This window comes from Melozone crissalis, unplaced genomic scaffold (assembly GCF_028551555.1).
Source record: "Melozone crissalis strain CALT ecotype California unplaced genomic scaffold, PUWL_Pcris_2 ptg000013l_1, whole genome shotgun sequence".
Taxonomy (NCBI): Eukaryota; Metazoa; Chordata; class Aves; order Passeriformes; family Passerellidae; genus Melozone; species Melozone crissalis.
The window spans coordinates 47,799,893-47,819,494 of NW_026535791.1; the positions used below are offsets into that span (position 1 = coordinate 47,799,893).

A 19,602-nucleotide genomic window follows, 5' to 3' on the forward strand; every position below is an offset into this window, starting at 1 on the left:
CAGAGGAAAGCAAAGCTTGAGTTCTCACCCACATGTGCTAGCCTGGTGAAAAGTAGCATTAAATGTGAGTGGGAGCTTACATATCTGCAAAAATGTACCCAGGGGAATAGCCAAGCTGCATTTTCAGGGAAAACATTACCCTGACACCTTTTTTTTTTTAAATTCATGCCCCAGATTCAAAGCATTGATATTTAGAGTAGAAAAGGTTGTGGTTAATTTAATTCATGAGGCAAAGAGGGCAGTGAGTAATAATTTCATCACAACTTGCTTTTTCCTAACTTTCTTCTCCAAACTTGGATGACTCTGGTGTAAAAGTTTTCACATAATTATGGAAATGTGTATGTGGGTGTGTGTGTATAAAATGTGTGTATATATATTTGTAAGATACATTATGTGTGGTGTGTATACGTTTTTGCATAAATACAAATATATGTATATGCATATTTCAAAGTGTTATTTTTTTGTCATTGATTGAAAACATTTTTTCTTTAGGTGCAGGAAAGTGTGCAGTCCATTTAATATGTAGATGGTAGAACATTGTTGTTTAGCATAAAGTATTATAGAAAGAGACCTGAAAAGAAATTTAACACCTGCCAGTTCATGTGTTGTTGAAGAGTTCAACTTTATTAGTGATGTTGCATTTACACATTCTACATGTTGCTGTCTCTGGAAGAAAGAACACAGAAACCAAGAAGGAATTAAGGTCTGACATTTTCCCTTCCTACTTCAGAAATTCTTCAACGCAAGATACATCAAAGTCAGCTTTAATTTTCTTTTCATTTTTCCTTTCCTTTATTGTCAGCTGGGCTGTTCAGTCAGTCAAAGCCATCACAAATGTTTTTAAAACAACAACAACAAAGACCCTAACCCAAACCAGAAGTTGGTTATTAAATTATTGGTTAAAAATATAATTTGTTGGCAAGCTTTTCAAGAAGAGGAATTTTAAATTAAATTACTGCCTTGATTCTCTGAAAGCATCTCATCACTTTCCACCTTTATAATGGCAAGTTGTATTGCAGAGCAGCAACACGTGTAGGAATGTTATGATACAGATTCACATCTTCCTTGTGTTAAGGACTCCAGGGCTGGATGCAGCGCTCCAGGTGGGCTCTCCTGAGGGCAGTAGAGGAGGAAAATCTCCTCCCCCAAGCTGCTGTCCGGTCCTCTCTTGGTGCAGCCCAGGATGTATTTGGGCTTTCTGGGCTGAGAGTGCACATTGCCAGCTTACATCAAGATTTTCATCAATGAGAACCCTGAATTCCTTTTCTGCAGGGATGGTCACAAGGACTTTTCTCAGTCTGCATTAATTTTTGAGATTTCCCAAACTTGTGTGCAGCATCTGGCATTTGGACTTGCTGAATTTCCAAAACTTAGTGTTTGGACAATGCTGTCAGTCATATGGTGTGGTTATTGGAGCTGCCCTGTGCAAGAGCTGGAGTTGGACTTTGATGATCCTTTTAAGAGTATCTAATGCACTTCTCTTTCTAAAACCAAACTGTTAATGCAACCCAAATGATAGCAAGCCTTTACACCTTTAATCTTCTCATGCATGCTGATGCTAGAAAATCCACAACGAATAAAGAAGGTCAGGCTAAAACATGAATTATCAATGATGGGAGCAACACCATGAGCTCCTTGTTTAATATATGGGAATGTGTTCACTGTGATAGTCAAATTGCTGCTAAAAGCCCTTTAGCAATAGAAAAAAAATCCTGCATCTAAGAGGATTATGGTGTTCCTTAAGTCAGCCATAGAACTTGGCATGATTTTAGCATCAATAGCAGTTATGCTTTAAGGGCACTGTACAAAGCTGTGAATTTTGTATTTAAAGTATCACTTCACCTTGAGGCATTAAGGCAGCTAATTCCCATTTCAATAACAAAAATTTACAATAAAACCAGTTTTCAGCTGATAAAATATCTTTCCCGTGGACTTAATTTCCTACACTTAACAGTGATATAAAATAATTAACTATATGGCCCCTTGTGTGGTTTTATGGCTTCTGCCTTCTGTATTTGTTGCTATTACCTCATTATGTGGCCCCAGCTGAGCAAAATGCTCATGTGCATGTTTAAATCTCAGTTTGCTCACTGAATATATAAGTGTAAATGCTTTGCAGAGTCAAGGCCCATTGAATTCTAAGATGACCCAAAACAGATGTTTCTGTTCACTCTCCATTTCCACAGGACAATGCATCTCTTCAGTGCTCACTTATTTTGAACTGAGCCACCTAACTGCTAACAAAGGAGGCATTTATTTTTTAAGCCAGTGAACCCTCTTTTTCCAGGATTGCCTATTTTAAACAGCAAAGTATTTAATGCCCCTTGTTATTAATCTGTACAGTACTGGATCTGGGGTAGCTCACACTGAGAAATAGATTACTTGGAGAGTATGTTTCCTGCAGCTATTTAGAGCTTTACATGCTTTGGAGGTGTGGTTGGTTTTTTTCTCCTTTTTTCCTTATTTTGCCTGGGGACAGAATTCACAGAGATGGGAGAGGAGAAAGCTCATCACTACTGACATTTCAGTCACTGGTTAGTTTGATTGCAAGGTTTAGTAGAGGTTTGTTCATACCAGTAAATGGAGGCCATATCTGATTTTCTTTTCTTTTTGTTGTCTTACTTGACTGGTTCAGGATGGAAGAAGAATGATCTTTTTCCAGCTTTTTCCTCTACTGCAGCTTTTGCATAAAAAGTCTAGATTCCTTCTGTTCATTTCAAGAAGCTATAGCAGGCTAAATGTTCAAAGATTGGCAGACTTCCCTCAGATGGTAATGAATATTTTACTTATGTCTGGTTTTACTTATGTCTGGAATACTTGATCATGTCAAAACAAGCACTTATAGCTGGTACTGACACTGCTGCTCATAAATAGCCTTTTCTTCACAGTGCACTTCTGAAGTAGTGAAGTAAACATGGTTATATGAGTGCAAGATGCACAAATACAGATCCAGGAATAATGTGTCAGCCGTGATGAAAAAAGCACTTTGTGCCCTGTTTCCATATTGCTTGTTCAGAGTGAGCTACATAAAGGATGTTTACAACACCCACTATTTAGGTACACAGAGTATAGTAACTGATACTATTTTCTGTCTTAATAAATAGCTGGAGAAAGAGAAAGTGACTTGAAGAACAAAACACACAAACAGGATCCCTGGCTTCTAAGATGTTATGATGTACATGTCCCCTGCTTGAAGCGGCTCTGGATGGTGCATATTCTCTCAATCTAGTGGTTAGATGGATGGGGTGCCATATATTCTTCACAACCTTTCAAGATGTTCCCAGCTGAAAATGGGTGCAATTAAAATATGAAGGAAATGCTTTTTGAGAAAAAGCACGTAGCTACATTAAGAAAGGAGGAGAGACTAGAGTAAATGTGACAAAGAAAACACAAGGGAATTCAAAACAGTCAGGTTAGATCTTCATCACTGAAGCTTCGCCCTCTTAACAGCTAACTTTGGCCCAGCTCCCTTGCCTTACATGTGTAAAAGACCCCAGCTTGCCCATGGGTGATGGGAATATGATGGACTGACTGTATATGTGCCTCTGGCACTGTGGGCCTTGCAGCTGCCTCCAATCTCTGTGAACAACCATTCAGATCTTTCCTGACACCTTCTTCTGAGTGGGTGTAAGTGTGACCAGTATTGCCTTGGTTCCATAACTCATACCCAGATAAATCCAGAGGGAGCTGAGCAAGGGGCTGCAGTAGGTCAAACTTTTGGCTTTGGAGCACAGGAAGGGGCAGGCTGTCCCCTTGGGTAAGGAGCTGCTCAGGGCTTTTCTCCATATGAAGCTGTTTGATGGTTGAAAAAAATATTTAAAGCAGAAAATCCCTGACCAGAGGCAGGTAGCTGCTGTCTTCTTTTGTCTGGGCATGAAAGCTGCAGTGTTTGGCCTGCCAAAACCCATGGAGTCAGCTGTGGTTGCCAAATGGTTGCTCCCTCCAGGAACAGGCTGACTGAACCCGTTGACTTGGACAGTGATGAGGTCTTGCCTGACAGCCACAATGTCTAGATTGGGTAACCAGAACCTGCTACCTTAAAATAATTTCCTATGACCCACAGTCCTATTATCATATCCCATACCACAGTACAACAGTGTTTATGTGTTTGGAAGGTTTACTTGTTTTCTGGAAGGACAGACCCATTCTCTTTTCTCTTTAAGGAAAAGACAGACTTGTTCTCCTTAGAGGAAGTCAAGCTTCCCCTAGGTCATACCTTTTCTGTGGGTCCTTGTGACGACAGGCCCACACATTTGCCTGCATCCAGTTTAAAGGCTTTTCTCTCTCCTGGCAAAGTACCTGTCATAACAGACATTTTGAATCCTTTTCTTTAATCTCCAACCTAACAATCTCCACATTTATAGCAAAAGCTCTTTGCATGTCTTTTTACTAACGTCCTCCATACTACATTGTAAGGTCCCCTTTGGTTTACGACCTTTCCAGACTTTCACCAGTGCTATTGAAATTTTCTATGCTCTGCTCAGAGCTCCCCAATTTCATCTTTTCCAAAACATGGAATAGCAATGCAGCCCATCACTTGGTGAGTAATGTATCTGCTACATCTTGCCAGCTGCAGATGCAGCTTTTGAGGTCAACCAATCAATGTGTCACTTGTCCTCCTTCTGAGGACACTTCTACCATGCCAGCCTCCTCACTGATGCCACCCTGGCTTCTCCCTCACCCTGTGGCCTGTCACATCTAATGTATGTGCTCAGCATGCTGCCCTAGTGATCGAAGTAGTGGTATTTTTTGTGTCAGATTGACTTGAAAAACGTGTTGGGTATATGTGAGATGCAGCATGGCTGCAGGGCAAATCCAGACCAGAGCTAATTGTGCCACTGTTACGCTCAGTGCCTGAGATTAGACAAGCTTGCCTCTCGCTGCCTCCAGCTGAGTTCTGAAAAATCAAAACATTTCTGTTATTTCCCAGGATGAAAGCAGGGGAGAAACACAATTTCCTCATTAAAAACCCCTCTACAACCAATTCCCCAATCTTCTTTTCTTTAAATATAGTGGTTTCCCAACCTTTATATTGCTAAATATGGCCGGAGATGATCTTTGTTCCGGAGAAAACAGCTGAATTTATAGCAAATCCTACATAAGTACAATCTGATCCCAATTTTTGGCTTGTATTTCTTGTGCCACTTTAAAGTGTGGGTTAGATCTTCTAAGTATTTTAAATTCATATATATACCCTGTATGTTTGCATTTAGACAGAGATTCACAAGCTCAGCTATTCTAGAATATTATTCAAATCTATTTTTTTGTCATCACTATCTGATGCTCTTCTATCAGCTGGATATCCAGGGAGGCATTTCCATTTGACTACTGAAAATACAGTGCAGCAATTGCATAAATTTTCCAGTAGTTTTAAAATAAAAAATAGAATTATTTTAATTTTAAAATGTCTACTGCTTTTTCACCTGCAGAAGTGTAATCTTTCTGTAGGTTACATGAACCCAAGTTACATCTTGCTGGAGGCCTTCCAGTACCTATAAACAGACAAATTTTAAAGGTAACACCTTCTAAAGGTAGGCTGCAAAACTGCAAAGACAACGAAACCAAAAGTGTGAGGACAAATATGGTACAAGATTTCAAAACTTCCCTTCCTATGGAAATGACCTAAAGATGTGAAAGTGGAAGGATACATGCCAAAATCATATCCATAGCCACTCTACTTTTAGACATCTTTCCTTCCTTCATTTATGGTCTCTGTTTTGTCTGTGCAGACAGTAAACTCTTACAAACTCTTCAAGATATGCATCTAAACACAGAGCAAAAATGTGTTGCCTGATCCTTCTGTGTTTATTGAAGATCTTCAGCTGTGGATGCCATGGCTAACTGGGGCTTTGCATTCCTGGGTTAATATTTAATTTGTAGCATAGCAGCAGCTCACATGAGGTCTTGGATTCATCAGTCAGGGAAATTTCCCATTAGTCATTAAAAATTTAGTTCAAATAAGTAATACAGGATTGGACCATTATCTATTATTAATCTTTTCTTCAAGCTAAAGTAATTATAAAATAAACAGGTTGAAGTCTTATAAAAAATGTAGTCCTAAGTCTTCTCAGAAAGGAGAGACTTTATTTTGTTATTGCCTTTTTGTGGAAAATCATTAAAAATAGTCAGGAAAAATACTTACTAGTTTTGGACAGGAAAAGTTAGTGTGTGTTTCATTTACAGGAACATTTCTATTGAAACTCCATATAGAACCAAGCGCTCTAGAAGCCTGGAGTCATAATGAATTAAAAAGAAACTGTAACCATATTACTTTGCCTCATACAAGCACTATATATGTGTTTAACTCTCAATCTGATACATAAACACATATATTATGCAAAAAGACCCACACTACGAAGAGGTACAAAAAGCTCTATTTTCTTGGCATGCACAAGGTATGTGTCAGGCAACAGCAAATAACATTTGACTGGGATGGTTGGTGACTTCCACCTTTAACTGTGCTCTATTAATTTACTTGAATCAGTTTAAACCTATTGATTTAAAACTTATTTTTTATTATTAGACTAAGTAAAGTTTGGATGTTTTCCATTTCACAGAGCAGCTTTTTTGCTTATTTGTATTTGTGGTTTTACATGGGCTTAATTCCCCTGGGCGCAATTTACTATCAAGTGCTGCATTCGAGAGGCAAAAAGACCTTCAAGTGGACATAAATTAGATTTGGCTGAGTACAAGGCTCAATCAATATAGTTTAAACATTTGAATAGTTCCTCAAGTCCTGCTGGCACATCTGGGTTTGCTAAACACACGCTGGGGTAAAGCTGAGGAATCAACTATAACCTCAGGAGACCAGTGAGCTGAGTTTCCATCTAGAGTCAGTGGAGAGAGAGTCTCTAAAATTAACCTCCTTGCAGAGTTTGCTTTTGTTTTTTAGAGAATGAGCATTCCTCACTGTTGCCACCAATGCACTCAGCTGCCCAAATACTGTAAGAGCATTCTGTAGCTCTCTACAGAAAAATATATTCACACTAAGGCTTAAAAATAAAAGTTGGCTGTTATTTTAATGTTAAAGCTTTATCTTAGATCTCTAGACTCCCAAAGGGCATGATGCTTCAGTCCAGAATAGGTTAAAGGAGAATAAATTTCGAAACACAGATTATAAATACTTCCACAGCAGATTTGCCCACACACTGTAACTACTAGCAAATTCATGGTTGCAAGATAGATTCTCGTACCATCACTTTGAAACTGTCCATTTACCTCTGCTTTTCTTGTTTAGCCAGTTCTGCTCCATTTCCCCAAAAAAACCAATGAACCACAATGAATCAGCATTCAGCACACTTTTTTAAGAGTACAAAAATCTGTTCCTGATCATTATCAGGAGTGAAACCCATTTACCAAAATGGTTAAGTATCTGGAATAAATAGTCTAGAAGGAATAAATCCTACAATTTAAAACTTGATCAAGTGATTCAGCCAGGCTTCTCTGGTCTCCCACTCCAAGTATGACCATGGCTAACACTATGCCAGGCCAGCTGAGGCTTTATCTAGGGTTGAAAAGATCCAAGGACAGAGATACCAAGCACAGTCCCAGTGTTGCTCTGGTATTTCCACACCCTTTACAGAAAATACTTCTGGTGGTTCAGATGTGCTATGTAAAGCTCCTTCATCTCAAGCAAGTTCTGCGTACCAGCATAATTTGAATGAAAACATGGTACATTTACACAAAATTCCGTACCTTAAAAGCAACTGCAGATGACTTAACATCTCTTTAGGACTAAAGGCTTTGACACCTTTCTGTATTTGCTCCAACCTCTGCTGGGACTCTGGTTTGTGCTGGCATGCATTGTGGTCTCTGCAAAGCTTCCCCTAGTGCCTGATGGAGATGGTGAAAGTCTTTTCACTGCATTCAATCACTTTTGGGTTTGCATTTGTTTTGCTTCTGGAACTACTGTGTTGATTGTTATTGCTGATCCAAGACCAATAGTCCCAGCTTGCTCATGCAGTCAATCCAACAGCTCTGCTCGTTAAATTTTCTCTCTTTTTAAACCTCTCCTTAGGTTGGGAAAATCCACAAGAATGCTGCCCGCAAAAGAGAATACCACGTCCTGTTCATGGTGATCACTACAGTTATCTGTTTCCTGGTGTGCTGGATTCCGTATGGGGTTATAGCATTACTTGCAACATTTGGCAAGCCAGGTGCTGTGACTCCAGTTACAAGTGTCATACCTTCCATCCTAGCAAAAAGCAGCACTGTTTGCAATCCCATTATCTACATACTTATGAATAAGCAGGTAAGACATACATTATTTTTAAAGTGTATTTTCTTCAAGGTCCATCAGATATTCTTGACCATTGTGACTACCTGTCTTATAGATGTATCTTTAAGGACCTTGAAAGCTTGTCCAAACAATACTACTGTTTGCAAACAGCATATTGCTAGATAGGAAGAACAGGAAAATGGTAAAATGTTTGCTTACTGAAATTGCTTGTGTTCTTCTGAGGGCACACTGGGTATTAGTGTGTATCCTTCAGAGTTAGTTGCCAAAAACCTTTACAAGAGGAATGCTCAAACATTTGTTGAGGTTAAGGAGTGGGGGGAAAAATGGACAAGGAGACAAAGGGATTTCATGACCTTGAAAACAAAATAAAGGAGACCATTTTTAAATACCATTTTCATGGTAGATCCCCTTGAAACTAAATATCATTGCAATTACTATTTTTGTGGACATCTACATCCTTACTGTTGAATTCACAGTTCAGCTACATGCCAAAATACATAGTGAATTTTGTCTCATGAGCACCAAGGCATATTCTAAAATATCTACATCCAGTTCAGGTCTCCCATTCCTGTAAATGCCATTGTCAGTACTCAAAAGTGAGCCTCCTAATGTTTTTGCATTGACAATTCTGACTCTAAAGTTTGATAATGGCAGATCTGGAAGTTCTAAATTGTTTTGCAGTTGGAAATCTGAAAAAAATATACATAGTTTATGAAAAATTTTTAAATTGGATTACATGTTGGAGGTTGTTCTGTATTCTTTCCTCATTGTGTCCATTACAAAGCAAAGAAACACCCTTCATCTTTTCTTGCTCAGCATATGCTGGAGCCCACCCTTAATATTTATCAACAGCACCAATATATTCTCATGGAGCTGGGACAAGGGAAGAGTTAAATGTAACAGCCAAATATATTCAAGTTTTGCCACAGCCTGAGATCATTCTTGTCCTGCTTCATCTAACCTAAATTTCTTAAACAATGAAAGAATCTACTCTTGAAGTTTGAGGGGGAAATCTCAAGCAAGTTGTGAAACCTCCTTGAAATCAGAAGGAAAAAGTTCTGTTGCCTTCCCCAGGACCAGGGCTTCATTTCCAATGTCGAGTTTGAGCTGACATTGAAGTAAATAGAACATTCCATTTGAAAAGTGTTAATGCTGAAGAAAATCAGTAACTTTTTCCCCTTACCTTTTACAATTCTTATGAAAACTTCTCAACAGCAGCATCTGTCTTGCTTAATTCTCTGAGCATTTTGACTGAGCTCCTTGACTGAGAGATAATCTGATTGCGCTATGATCACTGGAGCAGGTTATATAATATTGATAACAGATACATTTTGGCATTGTCTTAACACATGGAGATGTGATGAGCCATGCTGAAGGGGAGGCGCTTGGTCAGATTTGGGATAGATACTTTTTAATAATCAAACCAAAATGATAGCTAATGTGCAGCATTAACCTGCAGCTCTCCTCTGCTGTGCTGCTGTGTATTAGCAGTGAAAATAATTGTTTTTAACTGACACTGAGAAATGTGCTTTGCTCAAGAAGGTGAAACCCATCCTTTTGCCTGTTCCTCCTTTCAGAACAGGAACAATAGTAACACCCCCATACAATGCATCACTGGTGTTCTTGGCACCTCTGTAGTTGTTCTCACGCTTTCTTGTAAATTTAACACCTCAGGAAAAGAAGTTGTTCATCTTCCTGGCACTCATCTTTCCTGGTCTTCATGCTTAGCTGAGAATTGTCACGGAAGGCTGGTGCCTGCCAACACAGAAATTATCTGGTCTGCATTTTTCACAGTTCTCTATTGCAGATGTGAGGTACCACAGCACAGTATTTACTCCCGCCCCTTAAAAATACACAGAACATATGGCATAATTTTTAGCTCTCTATGTATAAGTCTTTTTGCTCTGGGAAATGCCCCAAAGATTCGAAAATGTTGTTGGTTGACTGCAGTTGTAGTGTTAGCTTCCAACTGTCATAAATCTCTGCAGAGTATTGTGGAACCATCAGCCTCTGAGTCAGCTTTAAAACTCATCCTACAGAGCACATCTTTAAATTAACTCTCAAGCAGTCCCTGAGTCACTTTCATGATCCTGGAAATCTAGAAAAATAGTTTTGTCTTTGGCATTGCCTACTGCACTGACCTGAGGTGGTAAATCACTGAGGAAAATAGTGAATTTCTTTCCAGCTGCAGGAACTGCCTCGGATGGGATGGCATGAGGAATGCTGCTGTCCTTCTTCCTGTGCTGTCCTCCAGGAGGAGAGAGATGTACTGTTTAAGCTGGAGTGTTACTGGGCTCATAACATGCCAGGCAGACATCGAGAGTCACTGACAAAACTAAAGCACTAAACTGCCTGAGACCAAGTGATACTGGGGTGAAGCTGGAGGAGGCAGGTAGAGGAGATCCCATTTTCCCTGTTCTCTCCTTATGGAAGGCTCTTTTGGCCCTTGGCAGTATGACTGTTTGTGCCTGGGGCAGCTTCCCCAAGGGTCAGGTCTCAAAAAGGCAGCACACAGCCAAGCAGCTGGGCAAGGTCAGCCTGCACTTTCAGTGCATCAGTCCTTTATAATTATATAGTTAATGTAGTTTTGCAGTAGTTTGAGACATCTCTCAGTGTCTTTTATTCCCATCACACATCCCTGTCAAGTTCCCATTGTTCAAACTTCCACCCATGCAGCCACCCCAAACAGATTTTTAATGACAGCTCTGACTGCCTTCCTTTCACCATGGTGGTGCTGACAGAACCCTGCTCTTTCCGTGTTACATGCAGGCAGGTATTAAGCATTCACTCAGGAGATATGGAGTTTCTCTGTAGCCATGGGTTTGCTGCTGAGGAGGTGATCACTGGGAGAATCCTGCTGTTGTGGATCCACAGAACAGCACGGGAACACCAACATGGAAGTGCTTTCTGGCTGGTGTAACTGTGCATGGGGACATATTGCACTAAGAAACAGGGTTTATTATCTGGATAGCCTAATGGTGTGGCAGCTTCAGAGATTAACCTTGTTTTTATGCACCAGAAATTCATTTTTTATTGACATAGAAGTCAAGATACTAATAACTAGTGTTCAAGAAGGTGTGGTTATGGATGAGATCACAGTGAGATTGAGTGAATCTCCACTCATTTCACAAAATTTGAAGATGGCTCTCAGAGAAAACAGAAATATGCTGCATTGCTACTAAGAGCCAAATTTTAGTCAAGTCTAAACCTGTATCACTTACAGATCTAGAGAACCAATTGTTTGAAATCCATAGATGAGGTTACAAGTCACAATCTTTGCTGAAGGAAAATATCCTTGCTTCCCTGCAGCTCGTGAGCTTTACGCTACTTTCTTTCACATTTTTTGTTGCTCAGATAGTGCACCTAAGTCTCCTTGGACACTGAAACTCAGGCTAGTACATCTAATCCTCTGTTGCATATTACAATTGGATAAAAGGTCCACTCACACCATGTGATCAGTAATGTGCTATTTCTGGTGTCAGAAAGTGCCTCTGAGCAAAATAAGGAGGAACAGTGTGAGGAAAGGGATGTATTAGATGTGAATATAAGTCCCTAATTAGTGATTTGATTTCTAGTATCTGTCTTCTTGTATTAAAATCATTGCAATTTTAAAAAATAGGTGACCCTTCATTTTCCCCGAGGATCTTGAGAAGTGATGCTCAAAAGAATATACACACTTTCTTAAAAGTCATTACTACTGTGACCTTTCCAAATTTATCATGTAATGGAGCATGATGGGTAAGCGAAAAATTAAGGAGAAATAATGATAAAATTAAGACATCCATTATTTGATGATGATGAAGAGATTCGAATAATAATGATAATGATGTACTTAGGGAGTGTTCCTCAATGGGACCTGAGCTCAAGATCACGCATCAGACATCTCCCAGGCACCTCTGCTGTGGCTCTGACAGTTCCCAGGAAGCTGTGCCACCTCCTCTTACCTAATGACTGCCTTGTTGCTCAGGCCAGCCCCCTCTTCCAGGGCCTTCATGGAACTTCCCAGCTGCCGGATGAATAAATAGTTTTTCTGTCCATAATAATAATCCATTTGTTCTCTCTATATGCAGTTTTCTAGCACCCCTTTTCAATCCTTCTTGATCTTACTTTTTGTACTGAACAGGGAGAAATGCAGATGAGCTTTGGGAAAGGGAGATATACATGATCCTGATAAAAAAATTAAATAACCTTAACATTCCTCCACTGGCTGTTATAACAGATATGTTTTCAGTCATTTTTCATGGGGTATTTTGCAGTTTTCAGTATTTCCAACAAAAGGTAATGGCTAACTTTTAAGGCTAGGGGAATACATGTGTAATGAACAGCGTATTTTATAAGTTGCTCATTTTCACATTTGGAAAGATAAGATATTTTAGCTGTGTGTGAACACAGAACTGCAGATCCACAAAGACAGTGTGCAATTCAGGCCCAATTGTGCCAAATTTCATTTTATACATAAATTGGGACACTTCTATTAAGTCCTGAAAAGAGTCCTTGTTTGCTTGGTTCAAACCTTTGAGAGGTTTGTGGAGTTACCATAGAATTTATTATCTTGTTATAATTTTTCATTAAAATTCACTTAGATTTCAATACTCATGATCGGTTTTTTTTTTTTCCTCTTTCACTGGTAGCTAAGTTGTCTTTGAGTAATTAATAGTTGAAATAGAATGGCACACCCAAGCTCTTCAGTTGAAAATAGGTCAAGTCAAAATGATCTCTTCCTGCAGAATACTCTACCATAGTACAGCTCAGAAATGTTTTGACTTTACTTCTCTGCCAACATGTAGTGTTATGACTTTCTAAAGCAGAGAGGCAAAGAGAAAAAAGGTCTCAAGGGCACCTTTGCTGCTGTCATAAGGTATAATTGCATTTCACACAGAAAGTTTTAAATCACTTTAGGAATTTCTCTTGCAGCTCATGACAAAATAATCAGTTCAGGTAAATAACTTGGGCATTTGACTAGGGGTCCAAGCAACCCCAGCAGACTTCATGCTGCCCCAGGCTATATCCTTTGATACATCCTGTCTATGTTGACATGTTCTGCCTGTCCTGGACTGGCTTCAATATCACAGAAGGGTTTAGAACTCTCTTCTTTTAGACCCATGGCAAAACTAGGAGCAGGAAGCCAGACCACCTCTTAGGCAAGCAAAATACTGAATAAAGTTGAAAACTAATGCAGATGAATGATGAAGAGAAACACTGGATAAGCACATGTTTTTAACTATGTGATGATTTTCACTTTATGGCTAGGGAATGCATTAATGAAAATGAAAACCAGTTAAAAGATACTTCTTCTGGAAGGCACAGAAAGTGAAGGAGAGCAATATCTCTTTAAATCTTATTTTAAACAGGACCTAATATGTTAATGTTCCTTCCTGTATTGCTCCTTTCATAGCAAGAGAGATACATGAGGCTTCACAGAAGTGGGAAGAGACCTCCACATTACACAAGGAAAATAAATGGGTCTGAAATCAAGGGGAAAATGCAGTGAGCAGGGTTTGTAGCAAATGATGGGATCCTCTGTGGTCCATATCCGCTCTGCAAAAGAAGACAGGCATTTCTGAAAGGAGAAGAGTTCCACCTTTAACATTAAACCTGAAGGATAGATTGATAGATAAATGGAAATTTCCAGTATTCAGAGCTTACTGTAGAGCAAGAAATGTGGTATGTTCACAGCTAAAAGAAAGGTGTTAGGATTTTTTTGTAAGCAAGGTCCCTTGGTAGTCTCATTGCTCTTGCAAGTGGACGTCATAGGAAGCTCAGCCAAAGTGGTGTTTCTTTGCTGGCTTCACAGGTACATCTGTCCTCAAGGGAGAGTCTAGAGGGTCAAGAGCTCATCCAGTCCTAAGAGAAATACAGGGGAGGGAAAGGATGAAATACAAGCAATTGTGTGCGGTTTCTCACTTTCCATTACTTCAGCGTGATCTAGAAGTTGGGTGAAAGCTCTTGGCAGTTAAGTTTTTTTTCTGAACTGATTTCGAAGTTTGGAGTGGACAGTTAAAGTCCTACAAAGGCATATGTGATCCAGAGATAATCTAAACTTGAGCTATGCTTCAAAATGGCATTGCCAAGCCACACTGAATGGATGGATGTCACAGGATGTTCTGTTGCAGTGGTCTAAACTGCAATGGCAGGTCAGGGATCAGAATCAATTTTAGCCCACACCTTGGTTTGATTAAGGTCACACATTTATTTAGCCTCAGGATTCCCCATTTCAATACTAATATTCCTGGTTTTCTATAACATGTCTAATGTTATGTTTTATAAGTAGGACTCCAGTTAAGCATTTGGTACTACTTGCCACTTCAAAGCTGAATACAAGCACAGGTCAGGTGAAGAAAACAGAATGCAACATTCTGTAATGCAGTGCAATACAGCATATTAGATAAACAAAGATTTTAGTTGTTTTATGACATCAGTCAAATTCAACAGATGAAAAAGTATTGAAAAAGTAAGTGCAACCCTGGCAGTGACAGAGTCTCTAATTTTCCTCTCCTGTTCAATAACTGAGTAATCTTTTGTCATATGGTAGTGGCATAATACTAAAATTTTATTCAGAGCAGGACATTTTTTCTACGTATTGTGTCAATTGAGATTACTTCTCAGAGTTTTACTGTGTGTACCAGGCATATCTTTGCAGTCATGTATCTTACTAAGAATTGAAGCAACAATTGTTTCAGATTAGATGGATGGAGAAAAAACAAAATGGCTTTTCCTAGACAGAGAATATTTTTCAGCATTTATATAACCTCTGCTAAATAAATATTTTTAATTGAGTTAATCTTGGTATCCTTGTGAAGCATATGATTATCATCATCCTAGTCCTTCAGCAGGAGAAATTTGAGGATTAAAAGTTAGATTAATGCTCATACCCTCATGAACTTGCTGGACAATTCTAATTCAAATCTGTAAAACTTTATTTTATGATTTTATCCTGATGTCCTTCTTCCTCCAGGACAAAAAATCTGCTGTACTCAAAGAAATAATCATTGCCACAGTATGGAAAATACAATATAAAACTGTACTGGCCTGTAATTCATTAGAATAACCTCCTTTTCATTATAAACGGCATAATTTAATGCAATTCAGAAATCTGACTGTGTGCAAATGAAAATAAATTTGAAGGATCATTGTCTTTTGAAGTAGAAGCTATTACAGAGCTTTGTTCCCCTGATGTTTAGTATAATAACTGCTCTCAAACTAAATGTATTTGTATCTAGTTTATAAATCTGTATTTCTCAAAAAGCCCTTCTTCTTTGGTAGTTGTCTTTTCCTCATGCTGGGATACCATAAACAGTTCACTTTCTACCTCCACATTGCTAGTGCAAACTAGTTTAGTTCTTTTCATAATTTCATGTTCAAAACCAATATTCAAATTATAATTTTGGTAGTCATGCTTGGAACTGGGTATTTAATTTGGGAAACTTTTTAGGCATTCACTGGACGTTAATAGAGAACTAACACCTCAATGTAGTAGGAGTTATCTTGTTTCTGTCTTGTTTGCAGTGTCTAACTCTCTTGATTATTATTATCATCTTCAGAATCTGAACTGAAAACAAGAACATCAGCTCTACAGTGGCCTCTTAAATCCCTTTATCTAAATTAGAATCAGATTTTCAGAAATGGGTGTATAGAAATATACACAAGAGGTCTGCTACATAAGGAACAACCATTGCATGCTGAGTACTTTATGGATGACCTTGCCTCAGAGGTAATGTTCAAACCCTGCAGGGAAAACACTTACTCAAGACCTTACTACTCGCCCAAGGCTTTACAGGACTTCTGTGTTTGCTGGCTTTAGGCCAATAGAAATTCACTACAAGCAGGATTCAAAGGTCAACCAAAAACTTATATCACTTGTCTTCCTTTTCACCTTCACCACTCTTCACCTCTCTCACAGCAAGCACCAGCTTGGAATCAAGGAATTTCTATGTGAATTAGAAAACAAAAACCAGGCATGCGTGTCACTTGTTAGTCAATTTCATAGTAAAGCATTTTTTCAGCATGAAATGTGGCTTCTTCAACATTAGAGAAGCTGCTAATTTGGCCAATTTTATTTTCAGTGGGGAAAAAAAAAGGACATTTCAGCTCAGATCTCCATGCTTAAGCTTCTACACCTTGGATCTTGTCAAAAGTATCTTCTTTTGAAGAAGGACAGTATCTTTCACCCAGCAGATCACATTCTCTTACCAGAATGCATCCCTCACGTGGCTCAGCAGTGGCTCAGTGAGGGGGAGGTCATGCAGTGAAATGTAGCCCAGCCCAGTGATCTTACTTACAGGGGGACAGTGAGAATGAAGTTGAACTATAAATCCATCAAAACATCTACATGTAACTGGATATTTTAATAGTCTGCAGTTTTGTCTGGAATTTTTTGATAATTTGTTTGGGTTTTGTTCAATATGAGAAAGAAATTAGAGAAGAATTAAAAATTTTGTCAGAAGAGAAATTCTGATTTCTCAGCCCAAAGGCTTCTGTTATTGCGTTACTCACACATAAAACCAAATGACTGCTACAAAAACACAGTCACAAATCAACCCCCATCTAGGTAATTTCTAATTCTGCCTTGATTAAAATCAATACCTAATTGCCTGCAAACCAAGATAAAAGTAAAACCCAGGGAGGACTCATTCCTCATCCTTTATACCCACCACTTACTGTACTGCACCTCTCATTTCTTGATAAAGTATTAAGTGCCCTCATCCAGCAGTAGAATGCTTATCTGGCAATTAAAAGGTTCTTCCAGCATTCCCATATCAAAGAACTTCCTGTATTTCATTCATAGAAATTGATGGAAATGTAATTTTGGGCAACAGAAGCAACAGGGCAGGTAGTCAGTATATCTAGGGGAGGAGGAGGCTTGTAAGAACCTATGTTTTAGCCAAAGGTAGAATTAATTAGTGCCAAGGAAGAAGAATCAGTAGGCAAAATGTCCAAGAGCTGCTGAAGTTTCTGTGTGTGTGAGTTAAAAGAATGCAAGAGTGACCAACACTCAAGCAAAAAGACCCTGAGAAATTCACAAGGGAAGATAGCCATTGGTATTTTAACTACAAAAATAACCTCACGGAAAGAGCACTTTGGATTTCTCTGTGCAGTGTTCTGGGCTTCAGCCTTAATGAAACTCTGTAAGGAACATCTGGAAGATCTGCTTTCCCTAAATGTGTTACATAGCCAGAGACAGGCAGTTCATAACCTAGTCCCCCAAAAAGAAATCCACCCAATCACAAACACACACACATACTACCCCCCCACCCCAACACAATAAGATCACATTTTTACAAATATTTCATAATGTACTATATTCATAGCAAGACTGGGGCAGGAATATACCAGCATAAACCCATCAGAGTCAGCCATAGTCTTCATTTTAATCCATTTGGGCTGATCTATAGTTCATGGCTGAAGAATTGAAAATAAAAGAAAAAACTAGGTCAGCAGAACAGCATATTAACTGTAACTAAACAAACACATAGATTTTTCAAGTGCCAAAATACTTCTCATTGTTATGCTTTGAACTTTCAGCAAAATGAGAGTTATTTTAAAATTATCTGAGAATCACTCATCCCATATTATGGCGGTAATAGACCCTTCATTTCTCCTTACAAAGTAGAATGTTACTGTAGGGACTGGTAATTTTGCTGCTGCCTCTGTTAGCTGTTAGTCAGAATCCATCAATCACACTGCAAAACCCTAAACAGTCTAACTTATGAAATGGGAATAGAATACAGAGGGAGAATCTTTTTTTTTTTTTTTTTTTTTTTGCTATTCACTGAAGTTCCTCATCTTTCTTTAGGAAACTCTTAAGTTTCTTTTAGGTAGGAGGAATTAACTTCACATGTTACTTGTATTGTATACTATATGGGGTTTAGTAACTCTGTTTAAGGCCAGGGAAGAGCATTTATGACATAAATATAACAACTGGTCTGGTTTTCCTGCAGTGATAAACCCATTGAAAGCAACCATGTGCTGTCTTAAACCAGTGTGCATTGAAGACACAGGAGTATTGTTAATATTTGCTTTCATGTGCATAATCAATCCCTTTGAAGTTCAGCAGCCATGCTGATTACACTGAAGTGTGGGCAAAGAAAGTTTCTCCCTGTTTCCTCTGACAAAATAACTATCCCTGCTTTATGATCCCTTCAGCTTTGATCTCTCACTTTGTTAGCTTTATATGGGAGCACATGTTTCATGGGGACTTACCTAAAAGGAGCATTTTAAGATAATTATGTGAATAGCATGTTATAACCATGAAAATGAGGCAATATTTCTCAGACATGCGATATGCCCTGTTGTTTCTGCCTTCCTTGCTTTTCTACCATGGAACAACTCTGTTAATATTATTTTAGTAACAGGTTACACATTTTCTTCTTATCTCTACTTCTTGGGTTGTAGCTCATTAAAATGCCTAATGTCCTGACAGCTACATTCAGCCCCATACATTTGTAAAATCTAAATTAGGCCCATCAGATAGCTTATAATTTCATTTGTATAGAAAAAAGCAAGCACTGGAAATAACTGAAAAACAAGCCAACACTTCCAAAGAGGAATATTGCTAGGGGAGAAAAGCAATGGTGCTTGATCCAGTTGGAAGCATCAGCTAAGACTCCTGAAGCAGCAGGCTCAGAAAGAGGTCCAGAACCAAACCTTCACCACTTCTCTTTTCTGGTCAACTTTCTTCTTCATGCTCAGGACACAGCACTTTGTATAAACCTCCTGGCTCATGTGCCTCATGGGCTGGGCCTGGGGGTAGACCTCTGGCACATCTAGCTTGCCCAAGACACATGTTGCATGTTTCTTGCCTTAATTTCCCAAAAAATTTTAATTTGGCAAATGAAAAATTTACATTTTGCTTGTCTTAGTCCAAAGTGTAGATATTTTAGACTGAGAATGCTGCCTAGTTAGCAGAACATCAGACAACTCACAAGTCATGAACTCTAACTTCTTGGGGCACATTCACTTTATGCTTCTTATAACTGCTATCAGCAAACAAGAAGATAAAGATAAAAATTTTTATCTTAAAAGATAAAACAAAGCCGTTTAGATTTATGCAAACCAAAACAATCCAGAATTGCCCAAACCTCTTCCATTAACAACACTCCCACCTCCTCCATCCCAAGAGCCTCACTTCCACAGGAGACAAACCTGCTGCACGCAGTAGCAGCAGTGCAGGATGCAGCCAGTACAACCTCTCTATCAGTGCTCCAGAAATGAGGATGGAAAACAACTACTGTTTAGAAGGTGGGGCAGTAAAATATTTTAATCAGACAGCTCAGCTGCAGTCAGACAACTGACTGGGAGCAAGGTAATTAACAGCAGCTGACACAGCCTGGAGTCAGCACTGGCTGTAGTTTTCCCCTCTGGCT

General features: G+C 38.9%; 1 protein-coding gene across 1 annotated transcript in view; it reads left to right on the forward strand.

Moving 5' to 3' along the window:
* LOC128934066 (pinopsin-like) overlaps nt 1-19,602 on the forward strand; it is a 70,943-nt gene that overhangs the window by 41,204 nt on the left and 10,137 nt on the right. Inside the window, exon 3 of the mRNA XM_054271363.1 lies at nt 8,018-8,251. Coding sequence (XP_054127338.1) covers nt 8,018-8,251 — 234 coding nt within the window. The remainder of the gene's footprint in view (nt 1-8,017; nt 8,252-19,602) is intronic.